General features: G+C 32.6%; 1 protein-coding gene across 1 annotated transcript in view; it reads left to right on the forward strand.

The window, feature by feature from the left end:
* Positions 1–1,511: 1,511 nt before the first annotated feature.
* Positions 1,512–16,422, forward strand: part of LOC139483028 (uncharacterized) — a 45,882-nt gene continuing 30,971 nt past the window's right edge. The window contains exons 1-3 of the mRNA XM_071267057.1: positions 1,512–1,613; positions 11,178–11,459; positions 13,651–13,766. Coding sequence (XP_071123158.1) covers positions 11,183–11,459; positions 13,651–13,766 — 393 coding nt within the window. The 5' untranslated portion in view covers positions 1,512–1,613; positions 11,178–11,182. The remainder of the gene's footprint in view (positions 1,614–11,177; positions 11,460–13,650; positions 13,767–16,422) is intronic.

The raw sequence follows: 16,422 nt of genomic DNA on the forward strand, positions 1-16,422 counted from the left end.
CAGAGCCATTTTCAAGATTCAAACCCTGCTTTAAATTAAATTTTGTCAGTGATGATACATAAATAACCCTCAAATCTGCAAATATAGTCATTTTAGCACTGTTTGGGAAAAAAATTGTCTTTTTGGGAATAATTTTAAGCCATTTTATTTTCAAATTGGGATTCTTCTCCAGGGGAAAAAGCCTTTATTCTCCACTAATTTAAGGCAAACAATATCACTGTCAGCATGTGCAATACTGATGACGTTCCACTGTCAATATAAATAAAGAGTTAATATTGCTTTTTGAACAGGGCCAATACGGAACAAAACTTGGCCATTACAGAAAAAAAGCTGTATTGGCACATGGGCTAATACTGGACGTTCACTCTCAGTTTCAATTTTCTTACACTGTACTTTACTTTAGACATATTGTTATTCATAAAAAGATTTATTCTATATTTTTAATACTTTAAATCATAGAATAAAAAGTTTTGAAGTCTTGGAATGGATATTTTTAACAGCCTTTTTGAGGACAACTTTCTATTTAAAATTATATTGTTTCATTTCTGTTGATCAATCACCAGAACGTAGACGATCCAAGAGTACAAATAGTTAAACTGTTTGATTTATTCTGCCTAGCTACTTTATATTTGCTAGATTAAATGAATTGCAATAGCAAAATATTGAGCACTTGGACAAGAAATCAGTAATTACATCTGATAATGTTGACAAAAAATTCATGGACGTGAAATATGCAAACAGACAAGTTTTCCCAAGTTCAGATCCGTTGTCGTCGTCTGTTGTTGTCGCTGTACGTCGTCATTAACCTTTACAAAAATCTTCTCTGAAACTACTGGTGATCCCACCTACCAACCAGAAGACATGTCTAAAAATAGAACATAGGTGTTAAATGCAGACTGTACTACTATACATATTTTTTATGGGGCCAACTGAAGGACGCCTCCTGGTGCGGGAGTTTCTCGCTACATTGAAGACCCATTGGTGGCCTTCGGCTGTTGTCTACTTTATTGTCGGGTTGTTGTCGCTTTGACACATTCCCCTTTTCCTTTCTCAATTTTATTTGTCTTATATCTCTGAAAGTACAGCTTTTCAAGAAAATCTGACATGAGGTAAAAAAAAATATCAGATTGAGATCTATATACGCCCTGAAATTTTCAGAAGAATCAGAAAACTTGTTGTTCAGTTGCTGCCCCTGATTTGTTAATTTTAATGAAATTTTGCAGTTTTGGGTTATTATCTTAAATATTATAATGGTATCTAATACTATAAAGTATGATTTAAACTTATTTTACATAATTTCCAAAACAAACTGTAGATAAATGTGAGCAAAAGGAGGCTCTTCAGAGCCTCTAGTTTTTCTTTTTTACTATTTTGGGGGTCTTTAATAATTTGTCATCTGATAAAGAATACTAGAGCTCATTGTTGTGAAATTTAGATTGAAATACCTTTTACATTTATGATGTCTGATTTTAAGAGAAGCAACTACTTTGTATTAACATTTCTAATTATTTTTTCAGGTTTTTTTAAGAGTGAATGGCTATCATGGTTACTATTATTTTTCCAGTTTTCTTTGTTGGTAAACCAAGTATCCAGTGATACATCAAACTGTACAAGTAAGTTTTTTGCATCATGGTAATTGTTTCTATATAGTATTATAACCTAGCAGTTTTTTAGGAGTCACTCAAATTTTGCAGCCACTAGCTGTTTTGCAGGAATGTCATTCATAGGAAAACTGGAAGTAATAGATGATTTAGTCATAGATTCTCAAAGTTTTGTTTAATGCAGGAAGGAGTTCTGACAACACAACTTTTCTGTTTGAAATTGGTTTTTAGTTTTCATGGTTTTATATAAAAAAAACCTCAGTTTTTCTGTGTATTCATGTACGTAGACTGCTTTAATATCTTCACACTAAATTAGTTGAAAATTACATAATACTCAAAATATCGATCTGTTAAAGATTTTGCAGATCTTTTCTCCAAGCTAATTTAAAGCTCTTTTTTTTAGCTCACTTGGAAGAAAGTTATCTGTTTTTGGGGAAAGACGGCTTCAAGCCGTCAATCCCCTATGGGGTTGACCAGAGTGACACTCCCTCACATCATTCATTTTGTTTTTATACATGTTATAGTGTGGGAAAACCCCCAACAAATCTTACTTAGATTGAAGAGAAGGAGACCCAGAAATGAATAGTTTGACTTTAAACACTTTTTTACACATTTCCCTTCTGTTTCCCACGAAATTATCGTATCTTGAACTCTCCTTTACACTATTTACGTTTATTTAACAATCCGGAAAAATTAGTATGACGAGATATTCTAAATATATCCAACCTACATTGTATTTTATAGTGACGTCATTCTTGGAAGAAGCAGGGATATCCTTCACCAGTTCACTGGTTATTTAAATCATTCTTAGAGATCGTGCACTAATCACAAATTTGTATTTGTTAAATCTAAACATAATATTGTTTACTGTAGATGATTTAAACATCAACATGCAATACTTTAATTTGTAGGTCAACAACTTTCAAAATAAACAAAGATCGTGGGGTTACATGACACAGGGGAAAGAAACGATTTTATTACTTTTTTCGGGTCTCACTAATTAGAGACAAGAAGCGTCAAAAAGCGACAAGAAGCGTCAAGAAGACTATTTAGCGACAAGAAAAACATATTCTTCTTGTCGCTTCTTGTCGCTAAAATTCTTTTTGTTGTTAATTAGTGAGACCACTTGTTTCTGTAAAAATTCTGAGAATCTTCCTCCAATCAGGAGCACCTCAATTGATGAATAATTATCCACTAAAATAAAAGTTAAAGTATTTAAACACTTCAAATGTGACATTTCATTGGATTAGTAGTCTTCTATTAAAACTAAATTTTTGTGTACCTACATAATCATTGTAATGGTAAAAAAAAAAAAAAAAAAAATTTGCATTTTTATAGTTTTAACATATTTATATTTACAAATATTTCAAAATTATGATTTGGAAACAAGCTTCACACAGTTTACATCACTCATATTGTTTTTTTTTATTAGTACCTGTTTCCCTGTGATGAGAGTTGTAACTAAGAACTTTAACAATGGAAATTTAAAACTGAATAGATTTTTCAGTCCACACTTTCTAAAGAAAAAACTTTAAAATCCAAGAGTACTGTCACAAAAAATGGAAAATGGCCCTAGCCTGCAGTTCAGTGGTACACAATCAAGATTTCAAAAAATATTGTAGTTGTTGTGAAATGACAGAATTCAGTTGAGTTTTAGATAATTAGCTATCAACTTTAATCAAATGTTTAGATTTAGAAGATGCAGATCACTTCCATTGGTCCAAATTGAATCCTAAACTAAGGAAATGAAATTACATAAACAACAATTGATTTCAATATTGTCAACCTTTCTACATGTTCTAGCGGTTCTCTTTTTCATTCTTCATATGTAAACTATCAAAAGATACCCCCCCCCTTTCCAAAAACATAATAAAATAGAAACAAGGGCCGTCTTTCCCCTCAGAGCTATTCAGCTCTTTGATTATTACATTGGTTGCAATATATTACATTGATTTCCCAGTTAAATAAAAACCGATAATTTCACATGTGAAATAAACGTGGTTATTTCACTCTCTGACGTCATACAACAATAGGCGTTGTCAAGACGTCGATAACGTCGGATCAAAACAAATTGTCAATGCGTAGGAAAAAGATATAGTTCCTTACATTTTCTACATTAATTTCATATAAAAAAGCCATTTGCCAATGTAATAAAAAGAATAACTAATCGCTGTATTTGAATATCAAAAATAAGACAACTTGTGACCGAACGCCGCTATGGATTAAACTCGTGCTGCGCACTCATTTAATCCATGCGTCGTTCGGTCACGCGTTGTCTTATTTTTGATATTCAAATAGGGCGATTAGTTATACTATAATTATTGGACTTTTGAATTTTGATTGCCCCTTGGTGTCTTCTCTCTCTCTTTCTTAAATAGAAATTGTGTCTGAACAAAGTTACAGGCCTAAATCAGTTTTCTTAAGTTTTGATGACTGTCTTGATATGTTTTTAAAATAATGATTTTTTTTTAATTGAAAATAGGGTGAATAAAAATGTCTGATTAGCTTAAACATTAAACATTAGACTGGATTAATGACAATAGTTTGAGATTTGGAAGTCTTGATGTAGTACAATAAGATGTTAAAAGTTTTGTATTACACTTTTGATAATAACATCAATTTATGTACCTATTAAGATGTGCCTGTTTCAAGAAAGGAATTCATTTCCCATATCCAAAACTTGAAGTTGATGTCAGATATTTGGTTGAATTTATTAATAACTGTACTTAAATTTCTTTACATTTTTATAGCTTTTTAATATTGTAATATTAGTCCAACTAGTTTTCTTGGTGGATTTATTTTTGTCACTTTCACCAGTAGAAAAATTAAGTAAATGTAAATCATTGTGAATTAGTAAAAACTCTATTTAAGTACAACATGTACAACAACAAAATAAGAAAATCTAAATTGGCTTAGTGAGTATTAAAAAGTCTTCACAAATATAGTTTGGTTTACAGTAGTTGGAATCTGTATATTGACCTAAAGGTATGAGAAAGAAGGAGATGAACTGATGTAGTGGTATTGCCAATGAGACAACTATTTATGTTTATATTCTTATTCGCCAGCTCAAACAAAAATAAATTATTTAATAAATAAAACAACACATTAATAGAATAAGTGTGCCTACAGCTGTAGCAGCCTTTAATATTAATTTTACATTCTATATGATTCTCAAACTAAAGTCCTTCACTTTAAATTCAGGCACACTACCAATCCAATCATACAGTAACAATAGCACAGTTATATACGGTAATTATATAACACAATCAAAAACTATCTACAAAAAAGGAAAAAATCATATTAATATAATGTAATATATTCATATACTCCTATTAACGATAACCATCTCATAAAAGAGGGGGTGGGTGGGTAAACATAATAACGAATGCTGCTACGTTGAACTATAGGCAAACTTCAAATATTTTGATTTTCTCAAACTAACCCCTTAAGTAATACTTAATCATGCTTTTCACGAAAATCATGCGGGCATATACCCGTAAAACCGGCAATACGGGTATATGCCATCCAATCAAATTGAACGTAAACACACACTATGTGCTTGATATAAACTCACACACGTGTTTATAGTAAACAATCACTTGACCGTTACAACGTCATGTGACTTGATACCTTTAATAAATATATTTATATTCTAATTTGCAGCTCAAACGAATATAAATTATTTAATAAATAAAACAACACATAAATAAGTGTGCCTACAGCTGTAGCAGCCTTTAGAAAGACAAAGAATACCAAGTAGATCTGAACAAAGAGTAATACATATATAAAGTATATTTATGAAAATTATATTCCCAAACTTTTAGATACTGTCAGTTTTTCTTTAATATTTTCTCTTACATAGCCATCTTTTGCTTTATCAGAAGCCCATCTACCATGCTTCTTGAATAATCTATCATGAATGCCAGCTGATGCAGCTGCAGTAGCTCCACCTGATCTCAAGCTATGTAATCCAAATTTGGACTTATCTAAACCGATAGATTCAAGAGCTGATAATATAATTTCTCTTACTCTAGTATATGATAAAGGTTTAAGACCTCTCAGTTTATAAGACTTAGATTTTTTACATAAATACATGGATCTAAATATATAATCTGAAGATGATACGTCAATATTGGATAATAATAAACATTTCTCCAACATACTAACAGGACATGTTTGTGTATCTGTTCTAGCAATTAAAACCTGTGTGCCTTCTCTATAATGATCAGTTTTGCTTTTCTGTATGAGCAAAGAAACATGTGTGTCAGTAAAATTTTAGTCAGATCTTTTTATACGACCACAAAAATTGGAAAATTTTTTGGTTGTATATTGGTATCACGTTGGCGTCGTTGTCGTCATCGTCCGAAGACATTTAGTTTTCGCACTATAACTTTAGTATAAGTAAATAGAAATCTATGAAATTTAAACACAAGGTTTATAACCATAAAAGGAAGGTTGGGATTGATTTTGGGAGTTTTGGTTCCAACAGTTTAGGAATTAGGGGCCAAAAAGGGCACAAATAAGCATTTTCTTGGTTTTGCACTATAACTTTAGTTTAAGTAAATAGAAATCTATGAAATTTTAACACAATGTTTATGACCACTAAAGAAAGGTTGGGATTGATTTTGGGAGTTTTGGTCCTAACAATTAAGGAATTAGGGGCCAAAAAAGGGCCCAAATAAGCATTATTCTTGGTTTTCACACAATAACTTTAGTATATGTAAATAGAAATCTATGAAATTTAAACACAAGGTTTATGAACACAAAAGGAAGGTTGGGATTGATTTTGGGAGTTTGGGTCCCAACAGTTTAGGAATTGGGGGCCAAAAAGGGGCCCAATTAAGCATTTTTCTTGGTTTTCGCACAATAACTTTAGTATAAGTAAATAGAAATCTATGAAATTTAAACACAAGGTTTATGACAGTAAAAGGAAGGTTGGTCCCAACAGAAAAAGGGGCCAAAAGGGGCCAAATAAAACTTTGTTTGATTTCATCAAAAATTGAATAATTGGGGTTCTTTGATATGCTGAATCTAACTGTGTATGTAGATTCAATTTTTGGTCCCGTTTTCAAATTGGTCTACGTTAAGGTCCAAAGGGTCGAAAATTAAACTAAGTTTGATTTTCACAAAAATTAAATTCTTGGGGTTCTTTGATATGTTGAATCTAGACATGTATTTAGATTTTTGATTATTGGCCCAGTTTTCAAGTTGGTCAAAATCGGAGTCCAAAATTAAACTTTATTTGATTTCAACAAATATTAAATTCTTGGGGTTCTTTGATATGCTGAATCTCAACATGTCCTTAGATTTTTTGTTATGGGCCCAGTTTTCAAGTTGGTCCAAATCGGGGTCCAAAATTAAACTTTGTTTGATTTCAACAAGAATTGAATCCTTGGGGTTCTTTGATATGCTGAATCTAAATATGTATTACGATTTTTGCTTATTGGGCCCGTTTTCAAGTTGGTCTAAATCGTGGTCCAAAATTAAACTTTGTTTGATATCAACAAAAATTGAACCCTTGGGGTTCTTTGATATGCTGAGTCTAAACATGTATTTAGATTTTTTATTATAGGCCCAGTTTTCAAGTTGGTCCAAATTGGGGTCCAAAATTAAACTTTGATTTCAACAAAAATTGAATATATGGGGTTCTTTAATATATGGTGAATCTAACGGTTCTAACCATGTATTTAGATTTTTGATATTTGGGCCCGGTTATCAAATTGGTCCACATTGAGGTCTAAAGGGTCCAAAATTGAAATTAATTTGATTTCATCAAAAATTGAATTATTGGATTTCTTTGATATGCTGAATCTAACCATGTATTTAGATTTTGGATATTGGACCATCATAGGTAATGTCCAATTTAAAATTTAAAGTTTTTAAGTTTAAGTTATTAGACAACAATCATTCTGTGTCAGAAACCTGTGTTGTGTCAACACCTGGATTCCACAATTTAGAATTAAACCTGGGTAATTTTTTATTTAAATTACTGGCAAACTAGTCCACAGTATGCAGACCCCACATATCATCTATAAATTAAAAAAATTCTATGCTTGATCCCCAGTCTTCTATATCAATCATTTTTGAAATATAATCATCTTCAGTATTTTCAGATCTCGGGATCCAAACAACATCTAACGTAATATTCAATTCAGAACACAACTTATAAAATATTTATAGCTATCTCTTGTAAATGTACTTTTGTACTTCCTTTCTGAACAATGAAAACACAGTTATTATTATCTGTATGCCATTTAACACATTTATTTCTTAAACAGTTTTTAAAAGACATCAATGCCAACAAAATAGCTTGAAGTTCTCTCCATGTAGAACTCTGTATGGACTCTTGTAAAGTCCACATCTGATGAAAAATATTAGAGTCAATACCTATCGAGTAAGCACCAGCAGCTACATTACTAGCATCAGAATATACAACCATGTGAGGAAAAGAATAACCTGCTAAATATTTTCTGTTCAATCTTTGAATGTTATTCAGCCAAAATGTGAGCTCATAATCATTGAATACACAATCAGGACATTCCAATATTAACTTTAAATCCCACTTTAGTCTGCTTTCAATAGCCCAGTGTAAATAACGGGTCAATAAACTAGTTATGTTACCCATGACTGGACACATAGAAATTACCTTTCCCGTTACCTGAGCCAATTTACATGCTGTGAAATTTGGAAAGTTATTCAAAACATCAACCAATGATGTAAGGGTATTTTCAATCCGTCTATCTGATATACTAAACTAAACCTAACCACTCTAAACATTGGACTGGTTCAAAAATAGATTTGTCCAGAAACCCTGCTTCTAACAAAGATGTTTTCACAAAAGATGAACATTCAGAAGCTTCTTGTTTATTTTTACCCATTCCAAGTCCATCATTTAATTATAAGTAAAGTACAGTACGCCACTTTCTCACCAGTATTTTACGATTGGACGTAAACATTTAGTGAATAGATATGGAGCAGATGAAAGACCAAAGGCTAACACTGTAAAACAGTAAAATTTATTGTTCCAGCAAAATCCTAAATACGTTTGTTGTTTAGTACATACGTCATAATGAAAATAACCAGACTTAAGATCAAACTTAAATTGATAGCAATCTTTTGTGAAATAGTTTAAAGCCACTTTAAAGTCTATAAATTTTATTCTTTCTTTTTTAATAAAAACATTCAGTTCACTTAAATCCAAAATCAGACTTTTTTTGCCCGAACTTTGAACTGCAACACTAAGCGGATTTACAACAAATGGTTGAAATGGAGTTTCAATAACACACCCGGTATTAAGTAATTCTGAAATTGCTTCATTTACAAATTTAGAATGGACATTAGCAGATTTGTTATTCTTAAATGACATAGATGTAGGAGTCTGCAAAAAAGGAATAACGTGACCATTTTTAACCGGATTTTTGTGACAAAAATGTCGGTTATTGATTCAGGGATGTATGGCGGGCGGCCGGGGGGTTGGGCAGCCGGGCGGGCGGGCGGCAACCAAATGTTGTACGTGCATTTACTCATGAACCGTTCAACCAAAGCTTTTCAAATTTTACAGACAACAAAATGAAGGTCAAGTCCAATAATGATGATTTTGACTTTTACCGTTCAGGAGTTATGGTTCTTGAAAGATTGAAAAATGCCATTTCTAGTCGTGTCCGTGCATTTAGGCATGAACTGTTCAACCAAAGCTTCACAAATTTTAATATGTTGTTACTGATGACAAAATGGAGGTCAAGTTCATTAATGACGATTTTGACTTTTACCGTTCAGGAGTTATCGTTCTTGAAAGATCGAAAAATGGTGTTTCCATTCATGTTGTTGCATTTACTCATGCACCATTCAACCTAGCTTTTCAAATTTTAATATGTTGATACTGATGAAAAAATGGAGGTCAAATTTGATATTGACAATTTTCACTTTCACCGTTCATCAGTTATGGTTCTTGTGATATTGGCAGGACACAAATAAATGTTAATAAATCCGGTTTGCTGTCGTTGTGACAGCCTCTTGTTGATAGTATTTATTACAAATTCATTAGCACCTATATGTTTCCAAAATGGTATATGCTTGCATAAACTATATTTCACCCCTTTTGCAACAGATGAAATATCTATATTATCAAAATATTTTGCATGTGACATAAACAGTTTAAACTGTCCGTAAAGATTACTTTCATCTAAAAAAGTAATATAAAAATACTTATCATTAATTCTGTTGCCTTGTTGTCCCTGGGACACCTGGTTTTGTAGTGAATAGGAGGGGGCACTGAGTTCGCCAGTGACCAAGCTGGTTGCAGTTATAACAGATGTCATGAGATGTGGGTTCCCTCTGCTGCCAGTCTGAAAGGGCGGCTGTTGGTAGTTGTTTTGTCTAACGTTATGTTGATTAGGCATAGGAACAGGTGGAGCAGAAACAGTAGCTGTAGCGGTTCTATAAGGATGAGGCCTTTTCGTTTCCTTGATACTCCTGATGGCACGGGTTTCTGCAGAACGAATGCGCTTCTCATCTTCAGAGTTGGAGGCAAGGTCGTCGCTTTCATATTCATGGACGGTTTTCCATCCTGCGGGAGATTTGTCTGCAATGCGGTTGAGTTTATTTCACTTCTTAATCTTAAAGATAGCTCCAAATACCAATTTAAGACATGCTGCATCTTCATCAGGAATACGCTTCTGGAGCTTAACATGGTCGGCCATGATTTTACAATTAAAGTTGAATTGTATCTGGTTGTCCTCACCTTTGAGTTTAACTGAAACTTCCTGCTTGAGTTTGGTAGCAAAATTCTTGTTGCCAACTGCCAAGTCTTTGTGTAGAGTAGCGATCTTCCCGTCAAGATAGGTTTTAAACAGCGAGAAAGTATCCACCAAGTCGTTATTCCCAGGATGATGTGCAGAAATACCATCACGCAACGAATGTACACTAGTACCAGCTGGCAAAGATTCATGGTCGGAATCTAGAAGTTTCTCTGAATCAGACATACCACAATAAAGAATGCTGCTACGTTGAACTATAGGCAAATTACTTCGAATAACGGAATTTTCTCAAACTAACCCATTAAGCATGTTAGGTAATACTTAATCATGCTTTTCACGAAAATCATGCGGGCATATACCCGTAAAACCGGCAATACGGGTATATGCCATCCAATCAAATTGAACGTAAACACGCACTATGTGCTTGATATAAACACACACCATACCTGTCAACCTGTGACGATGAAAATGCAGGTCATGACCTTCAAAGGAATATTACTTATGAAATCGATCTCTAGGCTAAGAAATACGGGTGACATCGGGTCATTTTCGGAATTCCGGGGTTATTTCAATGACCCGGCGGGTGTCCAGGGTGATCCCTCAGAATTGTGAAAATCTCGGGTCACACCCGCAGAATACGGGTCAGTTGACAGGTATGACACACACGTCATGTGACTTAATACCTTTAATAAATATATTTATAATACATCTCCTTATATTTACACTTGAACATGTTTGGTCATAAGCTTCATATCTGACAAAATGTAATGTTCTTATAGCTATATATGATAAATACTAAACATTTTTTTTTATCTTATAGTAACTATGCAAGGAAGGATAGAAGGTTCTGATCTTTTTATGTACCCAGAGCATTCAGGCTGTTTACTAGATGGAGTCACAAAGTGGGAAGGAGGACCTGAGAATAAGCATTTAACTTCAAACGAAGGAAGATTACCTAATACTGATATAAGATATGTTCCAGTAAAAATGAATGGAACTTATGGGTTAAGGATAAAGAACTTCACAGCTAAAGATTATAATTGTTCTTACGTTTACTGGCTGAAATTTGAAACAATAAAAGTGTTTCCGCCATACTTAGGGAGTAAGTATTTTATACATATGCTGTAAATAACTACCTTTTATATGCCTGTTTACGGGACAAGATATGGTATACCATTGTCTGTCTGTCCATTGTTAGTCCGTCCATCTCTCAATCCCAAAATTAGTTTCTGTTCTCTAACTTTAGTTTGTCTCAACTAAAGGTTATGAAGCTTATGCACAATGATAATTAACACAAAATACAGATTAAGTTTGAATTTTTATGGCACCATTTTTACCGTTCTAGAGTTATGCCTCTTTACAATTGGAAATATTGCTTAATTTTTCATTTCTGTTCTCAATCTTTAGTTAACATCAATTAATTGTTCTGAAATGACACTATACACAATGCTTTTTATAAAAAAAACTCAGATCAAGTACAAAGTAAAATCAGTCTACCTAACCATAACACTGACACATTTCTTCATCCTCATTTAGAATTTGTAGTTGAAAAAGCTAACTACATATATGTAAACATTAAAGTCAAAAAGATGACAATCAAAATGAACAGTAATATAATCAATTTTTATCTTAAAGGATAACCTCTGTATTGGCTTCTATAGTATGTGACATAGTTTAATAAATTTACATCTGGCTCATTTGCTGACGTTGTCAATGGAATTTATGGTCTTCTAATTGGAGCAGTATGCTATAGTTTAAAGTTTTCAGTGATGGATTATTAATTTACATATCTTAAGGTTCTATTATCACCTTCATTTTATTGTTCTACCAATCTGGATCTACAAAAAATGCAATCATTGTTCAAAGTATTATTTTTGATAATGTTCAATGAACATGATGAAGTGTTACCATTCCAGAATGGTCGATGTAGTGTTACCATTCCAGAATGGTCAATGAAGTATTACATTTCCAGAATGATCAATGTAGTGTTACCATTCCAGAATGGTCGATGTAGTGTTACCATTCCAGAATGGTCGATGTAGTGTTACCATTCCAGAATGGTCGATGTAGTGTTACCATTCCAGAATGGTCGATGTAGTGTTTCTATTCCAGAATGGTCGACGTAGTGTTACCATTCCAGAATGGTTGATGTAGTGTTACCATTCCAGAATGGTCAATGTAGTGTTACCATTCCAGAATGGTCAATGTAGTGTTAATTATCATTTAATTGATCTTTCAAAAGTATCCTTAGATTGACTTATTCCAGAATGGTAACACAACATTGATAATTATAAAATGACAACAATAATTTAACTTTTCCAGAATGGTAACAGCACATTGACCATTACATAAACAAGTTTGAAAACCACAATGCTTGAGTGTTGTGACCATACATACATGATCACAGTGTTGTGACCATACATACATGATCACGGGTTTAACCACACATACATAACATGATCACAGTGGTGTGACCATACATACATGATCACAGGTGTGTAACCATACATACATGATCACAAAATAGTTTGTGGCCAATGGAAAGCTTTTTTTTAAGAAGAAAACTAATAACAACACTGGAGTAACATCCCATGGTCTAAACCTTTCCATTTTCTAGAATTCTTAATAAACTCTTAATCTAAATAATTTAATGTTTAATGTAAAACAGGATTAAACAGGCAAAGTAACCCCAAATTTCTTTGAAGTGTTTTCCATAACACAAAGGTTGAAGCAAAAGTCGTTAATTGTCCTTAATGAGTATACTATGTTTGTCAAGTGAAGCCATTTAAAAACACATATTCTGTGATTTACAGGTAGCAACAACCCTCATCAGTGACACAAAATCGTAATTAATGTTGACTTGTCAATCAAGGTTAAAGTATCCAAAGCGGTAGATTCTATACCCCCACATGGGAGGGTACCGGCAAGTGGAAGAATTTCACAATTTCACCATTTGAATTTCCAAATACTGCACGAAGGAGATATATGCCTTAATTCCAAATAATTTTTTAATTTATTTCATAAGAACAATATTCACATTTTCATATCAGTTGTACATGTGTATTTATGAGCTACTGGTCAGCTGATAACATGTTGGACTTACATTCCCTAGTTCAGCAATTTCAACCACAGCCCATTGTTTATAGATGGACTAACAGCTTATATATATATATATGAAATTATATATAATTCTGATTATATATATGAAATTATATATATATAATCAGAATTGTTAGGGTTATGTACACATTTTTATAGCTATACAGCTCAGCCTTGCTTTTCTTTTATTTCAGTTCAACCTGACAAAGAAGCAATTAACATATCTTGCAATGTTGCTGCCAACAAAGTGAAAATAGATTATTCTGTGATGGGGCTGTTTTTTAAGCTGGTTATTGAAGTAAAACTATCAGTAAGTGAACAAGATGAGTTTTGTTCCATATTCAAATAAGTTTTTCATAAATTGAAGAGTGAAGCAGTTAGAGTAGATTTGGTCCAGTGACTTTCAATTAATTTTCAATTACCTGGTATTCACTATGTTAGCAGAACATGCACATGGGGGTTTTACGTGCAAGATGGCTCTCATAGTCCTACAAAACCTTAAAGGGGGCCTTCAAATATATTTTAATGTTGATTTTTGACTTCTTCATACTTTTACAAGCCCAAAGCCATTGTAAAATTAATCGTTTTGTTTAAAATTGTGGACAAAATTGCTCTTTCAAAATTTCCATTTTGGAGCCTCCATGGGGGAAAGGTGTCTTCCCGATGGTCCCACTTTTTGAAATTACAGGTTAAAAGGTAATGAAATTTTGTGGGACAATCGGGAATATGTTTGTGGGACAATTGGGAAGTTTAAATGTGGGACAATTGGGAACTGTTTTTATAATGATTAATTTGTTTTTATAGCGTGTTGCAGTTAATCAAAGGTTACTAATCAATGTAACTTATAAAATATGAACAAAATAAGAACAAATAATAATATGTACATATTTTATTTTGCTCATAGTATGTACAATTGAAGTATCATATAATATAATATGAAGTCTTTTAAAAAATTTAAATTTTTTTAGTCTAAGATGCATATTTTTTTTAATTATTTTTTATTCGCTTTGAACTAGAAGTCAGTACTGCGAGTACTCTCAGATCTGTACTTAGTGTCTTTGTTGAGGTGATGTCCCAAGCCAGGAACCTGTAAGTCAGTGGTTGTCGTTTGCTGCCGTGTAACATATTTGTTTTTCGTTCATTATTTTGTACATGAATTATGCCATTAGTTTTCTCGTTTTACATTAGTCATTTTGTGGCCTTTTGTAGCTATGTGGTATGGGATTTGCTCATTGTTGAAGGCCGTATGGTGACCTATAGTTGTTAATTTCTGTGTCATTTGGTCTCTTTGGGAGAATTGTCTCATTGACAATCATACCACATCTTCTTATTTCTTATGGAAGTCTGGCTCTTCTTTATAATTGGTGAAGAGTCCTGTTGACTGCAAAAACAATGGGAAAATTGGAAAAACAACCTTTAATAGTGATTCTTGGAAAGGCTGATCTGGAAAAATTCTAGACAGCAGCAAATTTAGAGAAAATAGATGGGAGTACAAGAAATGATTTTACAAGAAGCATGTGCATTTTTTCTTTCAAATTTCTCAAATATGATTTGTGTTCTAAAAGAAGAGAAAATTCCAAAATTGACAAATTGACAGAATGGTCAATTTGACACAAAAAGCAATAAAATTTTATAAAACTTTCTTATATTAACACCTACTTCTATTTTTTTTTTTTAATTAGATCTATTCAGATTGGTCCACTCTATCTTTATTGAAAGTATGAAAAAAAATAAAGTTTAATTGTGAAACTGTGATTTTTTTAAATGATAATAGCCCAAAAATGGATAACATTTGATGAAAACTGAGAAAATCGTCAGAATTGGGTACTTTCAAATGACTTTAGCAAAAATAAGTGCACCACCATATGATTTTCGTCACCAATTATTTTTCTAGAGTCATATATAAACCCAAAAATCAGGTTCAGAAAAAAAGTTTAATTCAAGACCTTAAAAGATCTATTTCATGAATCAGAACTACATGTATCATATTTTTTTAATCAAAAGTGTATCAATCTAATGATTTAAAAACATTTTTTATACGACCGCAAAAATTTTAATTTTTCTTCGTATATTGCTATCACCTTGGCGTCGTCGTCCTGCATTGTCTTGCGTCTTGCGTCTTGCGTTGTCGTCGTCAGAATACTTTTAGTTTTCGCACTCTAACTTTAGTAAAGTAAATAGAAATCTATGAAATTTTAACACAAGGTTTATAACCACAAAAGGAAGGTTGGGATTGATTTTGGGAGTTGAGGTCTGAACAGTTTAGGAATTAGGGGCCAAAAAGGGGCCCAAGTAAGCATTATTCTTGGTTTTCGCACCATAACTTTAGTATAAGTAAATAGAAATCTTTGAAATTTAAACACAAGGTTTATGACCATAAAAGGAAGGTTGGGTTTGATTTTGGGAGTTTTGGTCCCAACAGGTTTTTAGGAATAAGGGGCCCATAGGGTCCAAAATTGAACTTTGTTTGATTTCATCAAAAATTGAATAATTGGGGTTCTTTGATATGCCGGATCTAACTGTGTATGTAGATTCTTAATTTTTGGTCCTGTTTTCCAATTGGTCTACATTAAGGTCCAAAGGGTCCAAAATTAAACTTAGTTTGATTTTAACAAAAATTGAATCCTTGGGGTTCTTTGATATGCTGAAATTAAAAATGTACTTAGATTTTTTATTATTGGCCCAGTTTTCAAGTTGGTCCAAATCGAGGTCCAAAATTAAACTTTGTTTGATTTCATCAAAAATTGAATAATTAGGGTTCTTTGATATGCCAAATCTAACTGTGTATGTAGATTCTTAATTTTTAGTCCCGTTTTCAAATTGGTCTACATTAAATACCAAAGGGTCCAAAATTAAACTAAGTTTGATTTTAATAAAAATTGAATTCTTTGGCTTTTTTGATATGCTGAATTTAATCATGTACTTAGATTTTTGATTATGGGCCCAGTTTTCAAGTTGGTTCAAAT

The sequence above is a fragment of the Mytilus edulis genome, chromosome 7 (assembly GCF_963676685.1).
Source record: "Mytilus edulis chromosome 7, xbMytEdul2.2, whole genome shotgun sequence".
Taxonomy (NCBI): Eukaryota; Metazoa; Mollusca; class Bivalvia; order Mytilida; family Mytilidae; genus Mytilus; species Mytilus edulis.